The sequence below is a fragment of the Protomyctophum bolini genome (assembly GCF_963924005.1).
Source record: "Protomyctophum bolini genome assembly, chromosome: 22".
Classification (NCBI taxonomy): domain Eukaryota; kingdom Metazoa; phylum Chordata; class Actinopteri; order Myctophiformes; family Myctophidae; genus Protomyctophum; species Protomyctophum bolini.
Genome location: NC_137883.1, coordinates 22732938 through 22743456, shown reverse-complemented (window position 1 = coordinate 22743456; position 10519 = coordinate 22732938). Strand labels below are relative to the sequence as shown.

The window sequence follows — 10519 nt, the reverse complement described above, 5'->3', positions numbered from 1 at the left end:
TGAATTTCCTTCTTTTGTCAAATGTCACATTTAATGAAGTTTTGAAACATTGTATGTACAACTAGAAAAAACATACAAGCTAACGCTAATACATACATTATTATCATTATTATTATTAATATTATTAATATTATTGTCATTAAATAATATTATTTTTTTGTGTAGCCTACTTTCCAGGTAAAGTTACATTTTTTTATTTTTTGTAAAACAAAAGAAAATAACTTCTTTTCTTGATGAAGGGAGAGGAAAATGCAGTGAAAATGCATTTTGGGGATTTTAAGAAAAGGAAATAAAATTCGGAGACATTCTGGTGAACATTTTTGGATGTGAGAACAAAAGAGAAAATAAATAGAAAATATAAGAATTCATGAGAATTTCTTATATTTTTAAAACAAATCTAAAATCTCTAATGTGAAATATGTATATGAGGGCATAATTCTGGCAAAAAAACCTTATCACAAAAAAGTAAGGAAAATAATCAAAGGGGACAAAAAAATGCGAGGATCCCAATTTTGGTTTGAAAAGCTGTGGCCCTATTCAAAAAAATAAAAAAGCTATAGATGAAGTGGACATCCTTTATTACGCTATAAGGAATTAACTTCAAAGAACCATGACGATGATTGATAACATTAGTAAAAGTGTGGTAAATGTGTGGAAAAAGGAAAACATTTATTTATTTTACTTTCAGTGGGCTTTTCAGAATGGCTGAAGAGAAAACAGAACAGTATATGTTTGCTATGGATTCCCGTCTCAATTATTTTATTAAAAAGTCAAATTAATTCAGGTTCTGAATTATTTTGGTACATGCCTGAATGAAACAGAAATAAATAACATTATTTGAGTATGCTCTCATGAATGCCTTAACGTAATTTCACAAAATGCACAAGGACCCTGTCTGATTATTATGATGACATTAGTAAACCGTTACGAATGCCTAAACACAAAAAGAGCAACATAAACTGGACCCTCCATGGATATTTTAGTAAGCAGTTAATTAAAAAAGAAAAGCTGGCCATTATGAATGTCAGAATATAAACAACTGCATTTTTTCAACTAAAATAAAAATCTACGGGTACACAGAACCTTGATTCTGCCAATGCGGAACATTCTGCCAATGCTTTTCAATGGGAACAGAGCGGTTGGTTACCATTCTCTGATTTAAAATACAAAAAAACAAAGGCGACGTTCAGCATTGGCTGAGTTAAAGTTTGGTGTGTCCACATCCTAAGGACCAATTTAAGGCCAACATGTGAGGGCAAAAATGTAAAGACCCCTCTTGAATCTCTTTAGGCAGCCATCATAGAATGCCTTAAAACTATATAAAAAGCGCCTGAACAAGGACCCTTAATAGACATTTTTAGTCAGCCATTATAAATGTCTAAGGAACCTTTTAGAACCGTTTTTAGGCAGCTAACAGTAATGCCTGAAAAAAAAGGGAAAAAAACACAATAACAACAGCAACAACAGACAAATAAGGACAATGTATAAATACATTTAATAATCTATGATGAATGCCTGGCAAAAAAGAAATTATAGAATTAAAGGACCCTTTTTGAACCTTTAAGACAACCATCATTATTGCCTGAATACAAATGACAAAAAAGTCAAGGACCCTATAAATGGACATTTTTAGTAAGCCATTATGAATGACTGTGAATGACTAAAGAAAACGAACAACCCTTTTTGAAAACAATGTTGTAGGCAGTCATCATGAATTCCTGAATATAACAAACCCAACAATATAAGGACCTTCAATGAACATTTTAAGTAGCCAACATTGAATGCCTGAAGTAAAAAAACAAGTTTCGTCAGTGAAACATCACAGTAATCATTTCAGTCGAGTAATGAAAAAAGGGAGTCGTAAAGAAAACAAAATTATGAAAAGAAAAACTGCGCAACACAAAAAAAACAAAGCCAGATAATCGTTGTTCTTCTTTTCCGCGTCTGTACAAGCGACAATTTAAAAGTCTTGTAAATCTCTAACGTCTACATTTATTTGATCTTTTGTCATCAACGTTACTTAATTTACTTTATGATTTTTTCTTTACATCATTATTATAGTTTTTTTTTCTTTTTTTACAGCACAGCAAAGAAATTGTAATCAGGTGTTTTGCCTTTCTTTTTCATTTGTACAAAAAAGATTGTGAGCTTGAGGCTCAACACACACACACAGAGAGATAGAAAGAGAAAGGTCAAATTATCATTTAGATCAAGTCGCTTAGATTGATCAGCAAAATAGAAAACACAAAAACATTTATTTCAACATTATAATTTCCTTTATGTTGGGGGGATTTAATTTTAAACTTATATTGTTTATTTAAATCCTGCACATATATTGAGTTCCCCTTTGGATATGGGGGATAATATCCTTCAATTTGAACCATTGAGATTATATCATTCGAATTAAGCTGCCCATATCAAATAGTTCAGATTAAGTCATTCGGATTGAGTCATTTTGATAGAGTCATTCGGAATTGGATTGAATTGATTAGGTCTTTTTTGAGCCATTCAGAATAAGTCGACCTGTAGAAAAGTGATTTACAATCATATCCAGGGTGGGTGTGCATTCCTTCATAATGTACAACTGCGCAAAAATAATACTGGAAAAGGTGTACTAGCAGTGGCTGTTCATACTTTTGTGAGTACCTTTGCGGACATAATAATTTGGCAGCTATTTTGGAACAGTGTGCGTGTGTGTACACTTTTTTTTATACATCTAATACTTTGAGTTAATACAGTGTGTGTGTAGTTTCATGTTTACTTCGGAGCAATAGTAGTAGAGGAGGCTGAAACAACAGCCAAAAAGGAACACGCACATCTAAGTGCCTATTAGGCAGGGTGCTGGATTAAACAAAGTCACAAGTAAAGAAATACAAAAATCTGCTCCATTTTATGCTCCCAGAACTTTCTTTACTTAAAGTGGTAAAATACTTTGGAGCAATATTCACACCTTTTCTTTCTTGCAATAATGTTTTAGATTTTTTTCCTTTTCCTCCAAATTATGCGTTATGCCAAGTCCAATCCCCCTTATACTGTAGTAGGCCATTGCCATTACTGATGAATACTGGCTGGTTTATAAGGGAAGGTGTTGATTAGCATGTTTTCGGTACGGTGAGGCGCCCGCAACCAGCCTGCAGGATTCAATAGCAACACAGATAACCGTCCCTGCTCGGCTATCCCTCAAATGCGGTCAGTTATGAATGATTGTTATAGAGCAGCGCCTGGCCAATTTGGATGCACAGTCGAGCGTTCAAAGATCCCTATAGTCTCTTGGTGGATGGGAAGGAAATTAACCCCTACACCCTAACATTTGCATTCTATTGTTGGAGTATTGCACTTGTGCATGTCGTATGTTTTGTTTAGAAGTCTGTTTACGTCGAAATGCTCTTTGTACGACTGTGTTTTGTATTCAAGAAACACTTCATATATATTCTTTCATGTACATTTGTGTGTACATTTTGTATGTGTGTATACCTTTTGGGTACAGCTGAGCTGATACGTTGTAGTGGAAAAGTAATTTTACTATGTACTTGATGTGTACTAATTTGCGTACAATCATATTTGGGGGAGTGTACATTTGAGCATATGACAGTTGTGTAATTTTCTGGGGGTATGTGTGTATCTGTAGGGGTCATAAGCGGAACTAGTAGTAGTGGTGGTACTACTAGTACTAGTATTACTACTAAAAGTAGAACTAGTAGCACTATTAGTAGTAATACTACTTCTACAAAATCTTTGGCAATATACATGTAGCTTGGCGGGAAGGCTAGCGTTTGCTACGTTAGCGAAGGCGACATTTTGTTTTTTCAATACGTTATAAAAGTGAGAGAGCAGGTGAAATAAAAGTACACATTTTATTTACAACACGAGAGAGAGAATGGACAGATTAAGAGAGGGTGATGATAATAGAGAAATAGATGAGAGCGATAGAGTGAATGAAAAAGGGAGAGAATGTTTGTAGAGTGACAAATTGCGCTATTGGATGCTATTCTTTCGTCTATTTCCTTTAATGCATTTTCACTTCCTTTTCCCATGAAAAAAGATGTAATAAACGAAACATTCTGGCAAAGTTTCCATTAGCACAATATATACATTTTCCTTTTCCAAGAATTTCACTTTCATGAAGTCGTATTTCGGGAGGGGGGGGGGGGGGGGGTTGTATTTTGATGTTACTCATTGCCACATTTTCCCCAACTATTGCAGAAAATATTTTAAAAAGCACTTTTAAATTTTCAGCGAACGTTTCCAGTTTTTTATCCGACTGCACATTTAAAATAATTCCAATTCCACTCAAAAGGTCCTTCTTTGTGATTTTTTTCTTCTTTCAGTTTTTTCTTTTTTGTCCTATTCTACTAATTTACCACCATAGGCAGGGAATCATTCAACGGGACAGTTTCTTCCACTCACAATTTTCAAAATTGAACCCAAAACTTACCCCACACACCTGCAGGGAATCAGTTTTGCAGTCTCCATAGTCCTTGGAAGCTTTCCAAGAATTACTTCCCCGACGATGGCTTGCTCTCTTCGTTTTGATCTCGCTTCCTCTCCTGTCTTTTCCTCCACGAAGCGCTCTGATGCTAGTCATCACTACGCAAAAGTTTGTCGTACAAATCGGATCTGGAGGACGGATCGGAAAGAATGAACAGATGTATGGATTGATGGATGGATGTGTGCAAAAATAGAGAGAGCGAGTGAATGAAGGAATATCTTCCTCTGTTGTGTTCCTTTCGATTCTGTCTGAGGGAGAGAGAGTAAGGGTTAAGTGAAATAAATGATTAACCCTTTAAGATTTGAGGCTGATTCTCAAACTATTTTGTATAATTCAAAATTATATGTGAGCTTACGTATATCTGCTATTTTTGAATTGCCAACTCAAAAAATCTAAACTGACACAGATGCTTTCCCGGTTCTTACTAACGGTTTGACCACCAGGATTAATTAATCTATCTAGCAAGGTTTTATCGCGCGCAACCCTTATTTTGAAGAGCCAAATATCCGTAACCGGATATTACAATGACAAAATGCTGTGTGTGTGGTGTCTTGACCGGTTGTTGTTCTCTCGGTCGGTGGTGAAAAAACCCGACCGCGAGTATCACAGCGCCTGCTGTCGGCCGTTGAAAAACCTTGTTTTCACCAAAAACAACATTCATTGCGCTGATCAAAACATGGATTAAAGAATATAAACCCTGGAAAACGTAGCCTACGGACTACGGTTCTGGCAGGCTAGACGATTAATTTAATCCTACGGTTACGGTTCTGGCGAGCTCCGTGCTGAGTGACTTTTTTAGGGGTAACATACAAACTCACTCATTTTAGTGAAATTGCAATGTTTTCAACCTTTTTAACCCATTCTGACCGGGCACCCATTTTGGTGTTAGCATCATGTTATGCTTTACATATTGAAAAATAGCAGATCTACAAGCTCATATCGCGCCACCGAGTGGCGCGATACGAGCTTGTAGGTCTGCTATTTTTGAAAAATCGAAGAACGACTGACATTTTTTAGAATCTGATCTCAGGTCAGAATGGGTTCATCAGACCAGTGTGTGTCCAGTGGAAACCTCGTATGAATCTGATCTCAGGTCAGAATGGGTTAATGCCATGGCCCATATACTTTTGAGCCATGGACCACCATTTGATGACATTTAGCCTTTCAGACCCAAAACTAAGGAATATTTTGTTGTTGTTGGATAGGACTTTGTCCACAATTCCATAGACTGACACCACGGCGCGTATTCAGAGCTTCAAGCTGTGACTCCACCCACCCCCGGGGGAAGTTATGATTTGCTCTCGCTCACTGCAATACAATTTGCAGCATTTCCAAAACAATATTGCGCAGAGTATAGCGATTATCAAACGTATTTGCAATGCCATACGTTGAAAGATCTGTTGCCCGTGGACAAGGCACGCTACCTCAACAAGTTAGATATTATCGGCATAGATTTGTCCGTATGTGATTAAGGATTGGACCAAGTTGCATTGGCAGCCATAGAAAATTCTTACCCCGGGCTAAAACCGGATGTGACATTTGTGGGCGTTCCTGTCTAGCGTGGTGTCAGTCTATGCTTTTGGCAAACGTTGATCAAAATAAAAAAATCTTCTACATTTCTCTAATCGTATAGACTTCTTGTAAATTAAGAATGCAGATGTTTAACAATAATTTAACTTTTGAGAGTGTAATGATGAAAAAATAAAGGGAGGCTCCGCACACTCAAATCTGCATGTGCACAATCAATAGATACTTTTTCAATACCTTTGTGACTCCAGCACCTGACTTAAGTCTTTCAGCAGATGAGTGGTGGCTTTTTTACATTTTTGTCTAGCCAAATTAAAACGCTCTCAAGAGTTAAAGATCTATAAGGGTCCATTTGGTTACAAACTCTTCATCATTTAGCTGGGGACCACCTGGAACCCCATCAAGGACCACTGGTGGTCCCCGGACCACTGGTTGAGAACCACTATTTTTGAACCTTTCAAAAAACATACTCACGTACCACATGCACATTAATATTGGCATCAGTGTTGCGGATCCGCCCAATAGCAGGGAGAGGAGAAAGGGGAGGTGCCTATCGTTGGCTCTGCCCACTGGAGAGCCGCCCAATCGTGGCTCAGCAGAAGCTGGCGCGGGAGAGGGCGTGTCTAAACAAAGCACAGAGTGAGAGAGAGGTGGGGGGGGGGGGGGGGGGGGGGAACAAGTTTTAGTGCCTTTTCTTTTTTTTTAAACATATGTTTATTCATTTTCTTTACAGTACATCTGGTTTTATTCTCATAGCCGTTTTTGTATTGACCTGTACTTTCGTTGAACTATACTCATTCTACAGTTATTTCAATCAATCAGTCAATCAATCAATCAGTCAGTCAGTCAGTCAGTCAGTCAGTCAATCAATCAATCATTATATTCATTAAAAATTGTAAATTACAGAACATATCTCTGCTGTCCAACTCCAAAATGTAAATTCTTCAGGAAATTATATATTTTATATTTAGCATTGATTTATGGAGGAAAATAATCCCAAACTTCAAAAATGGAGTTAGGTGGTTTCCTCCCGACAACAATGATGGACATACTTTGATTGATTTTACTTAATCGTTAATAATCTTTTCATAACTAATTTTGATACTTCAAAATTGACAGACTTAGTATTACTATTTAGAATGAATACTAGTGGTGCTACTACTAGATCGACCACTACTACTGGTATTACTAGAACTAAAATTATGACTACTACTACTACTACTACTATACTACACTACTAGTACTACTATTACCTACCTATACCAGGATCAGTGTCAGTAGTAGAAGTAATTTGTTTGGGTTCTTCGATCCAGGGAGTTGCGTGGACAGCCACACTCCAGTCACTCCAAGTTCCTATCTCAGTGTCCTTAGCGGCAACCTAGGAGTCAAGGAGAGGATACAATATATGGAGGAAAAAATAAGACATGAATACAGGCAAGAAAAAAATTAAGATTTAAGTAACTTGAAGAAAACATACATTTCTAAAATATATAACTTAATATTAAATAACAGATTACCTGAATAATGTACTCTTTTCCTGCGTATGCGTCAGTAATTGTATGGGAGGTGCTGTCTGACAACTCCACCTGCAACGGCCAATCAGAAGAAAGGACCCATAGAGAGAGAGAGAGTTATGTCACTAGCATAGACTCCCAGTGTAAGAATGGAATGCGGAAGTTCTCTTTCTATCTCAATAACTATCGCAACATCCCGCTTTGTGGCAAGGACAATTAGAAGAGCACAGGAAGCGAAGACCGTACGGTGGACTCCATGTTACTCCCTAGAAGGAAAGAAACATGCGCAATGGGCCAATGGGCTATATGCAGCCAACACTTCCGCACACTGCATCGTCACACCGCCACCTAGCCACCTGGCATGCACAGTGCAGCGTTTTCAATCACTGCTGCGCCTCCGTCTAAACGCAGAATAAAAAGTGAGAATGCGACGGGACTTTGCCGCTTTCCCTAGAGACCGTTGTCGTCCAAACGTGGCCTAAGAGAGAGACATACACAAACAGAGAAAGAGAGAGAGAGAGAGAGAGAGAGACACACACAGACAGACAGACAGACAGACAGACAGACAGAGAATGAGACAGCACAATCATGGTCCAGCCGTTAAGAGTATCCCACAACAATCTGGCCTCGCTCCCAGCCTGCAACGTCCTAATGCAATTCCATCGTCTGTGCTTCCCCCGCAAGCTGCCTTTTTCGACCAATCAAAACACGGGGTTTGACGCACCGGGGAACGTAACAACAGACCTGCGAAGCATCAAACTCAACTTCCTTCGGGCCGTACTTCCGCTTAGGCATTCTCACCACGTGGAATGGTGGAAAGTAAGTACATTTACTCACAAACTGAACCTCGCATCCGCCAGTGTTGATTTTGATTTTAGTATTAGTCATAGTCTTTGAATTAAAACTTTTTTTAAGTCACATTTTAGTCATCTGAAATCTTTTAGTGTTAGTCTAGTTTTAGTCGACTACGTGTCATAAGAGTTTAGTCAACTAAATCTACAGTTGATTTTGTTGACGAATGATTGATGGTGTCGTAATAGCAGATTTTACACTTACGTGCAGGTTGCATGCTGAAAATAGCCAACCTACAAGCTCTGCAACACGCGTGTAGATGTGCTATCTGCTATTTTCAGCATGCAACCAAGCATAAAATCTCTTGTTAGATCTCTTGTTCACTAATCCCTCCGTAACATTTTAGTTTTTACTTGTTGATGAAATTGACTATATATATATATATATATATATATATATATCTAATTTAACATTTGTGGAGTTGGTCACCTGACCAAAAGCGGTTGACAGAAACTGGTCGACATGTTCTGTTGCCCCAACACGGGCAGAAACAAGGCCTTTTAACCAGGCTACTTACACACACTACAACTCGCTTACAATTCGCAAACCTGGCAACACTGTTCCGTGTTCTCATAGGCCCTCCAGGCCCGCCCCCACAGCTACTTTTCAGTCTCACAATCGGCCATCTTGCTTTTTACTTCGATGCGCGAGTGGACATTTAATGCAAATACATTAATTATAGCTCCAGCAAGCAAACACAAACACCTCAACTCCATCTCATTGTGAATAAGAATTCCGAGGGGAAAAATAATTTTTGGAACGCCACTTTCACCCAGTATGAAGCTAAATGTGGAAGCCGTGTGTGTCACACCAACACTGGTGACCCAGAGAATCCTGTGCCGATTCTCAGGCATCTGGCCTGAGGCACTGCCTGCGAGTTGGCTCTGCGTGCGCTTTTTCCAACTCTCACTGATTTATCCAGCTCACACGTCAATCACAGTCAGCAGCTCTCAGCCTGCACACACACGCACGTCTGTCTTGCGCACACGCGCACACACACACACATACACACACACACACACACACAGAGACACAGAATAGGCATGCAGGCTAAGGCGAGTGGCAATTTAATGCAAATAAATTATTTATAGGTCCAGCAAGCAAATCATGATGGTCTGTAGGTCACAATCACATTCCGATTTGAGGGGTTGTGTTTTGTATGACATTTTGGCCAGTAGTTTTATATCTATCTCAGCTTTTGCCTGATAGCACACATGCTAACAGTGCTGACCACAACGTTAGCAGCATTTGATGACAGCTTGCCATAGCAACGTACAGTGTGCGCAGACCTAACGTGAGCTTCTGGGACAGAAACTTGCGTTTTCATGACAGCAGCAGCTGCTGCACCCTGTGATAGATACTGTGCTAAAGATGCTAAAGCAACACAAAACAACATCCACACGCAAAACAAACCAGGGACCAGGGTTGCCACATATCGTGGATGTGAGAGTGAAACAAGCAACCAGGTCTATAAAAATGTTAATAGGCCAGTTCAAAGTAGGTAAATCAGAAATGGTCCGGAAATTAGTCTTAAAATAATCAATTATAGTGTTGACTGTCACACTTTGTTGTCTAATGTTGTTTCAGAGCAGTGGAACTCAAACATTTCCATGTCAAGGACTACCAATAGATAAACAAGTCCAAAGTAGCTTATAATGATCAGACTTGGCAACACTGTCTCTAGGTTGAACGTTCGACTTTACAAGCTCACACATATGAAATATGTTTTTTTGAATCTTCAAACTGAGACATATTTGATGATAATACTGTTAGCACAGTCATCATACTCCAAGAGCATACAAATGGAACCAAATGGACCCTGATTTTCCCAGAGAGCAAATGGTATCAAATGGGGGTCTGTGGCCTAATGCATTTCAAACTGGGGCTTCTTGCTATTATATTCTCTGCATATCTTATCAACTTGGGGTGAATATTTCACCACAATACTTTACTGAATATTTCACAAGAATATAACACAAGAGTCAAATGTACGGTCAAATGTAATCACAATATAGGCTACAGATGTACATATTTATGACACAGTAAAATGTCGAAAATTAGTGCTATCCCCCCCCCCCACACACACACACACACACGACAGGCAAGGCTGTTGTTTGCATCGTTAGCAGGCAGCAGC

General features: G+C 38.7%; 1 protein-coding gene across 5 annotated transcripts in view; it reads right to left on the bottom strand.

Annotated features, from left to right (window-relative positions):
- The window catches only part of cntfr (ciliary neurotrophic factor receptor), a 71030-nt gene continuing 60511 nt past the window's right edge, over positions 1 to 10519 (bottom strand). For 4 of the 5 annotated variants that reach the window (XM_080756647.1, XM_080756648.1, XM_080756646.1 and 1 more), the window contains 4 exons: positions 7534 to 7602; positions 7274 to 7394; positions 6495 to 6639; positions 1 to 4737 (listed from right to left, as the gene is read on the bottom strand). In XM_080756647.1, the coding sequence (XP_080612773.1) occupies position 4737; positions 6495 to 6639; positions 7274 to 7394; positions 7534 to 7602 (336 nt within the window). In that variant the 3' untranslated portion in view covers positions 1 to 4736. The remainder of the gene's footprint in view (positions 4738 to 6494; positions 6640 to 7273; positions 7395 to 7533; positions 7603 to 10519) is intronic. The other variant, XM_080756645.1, reaches the window with a different exon arrangement.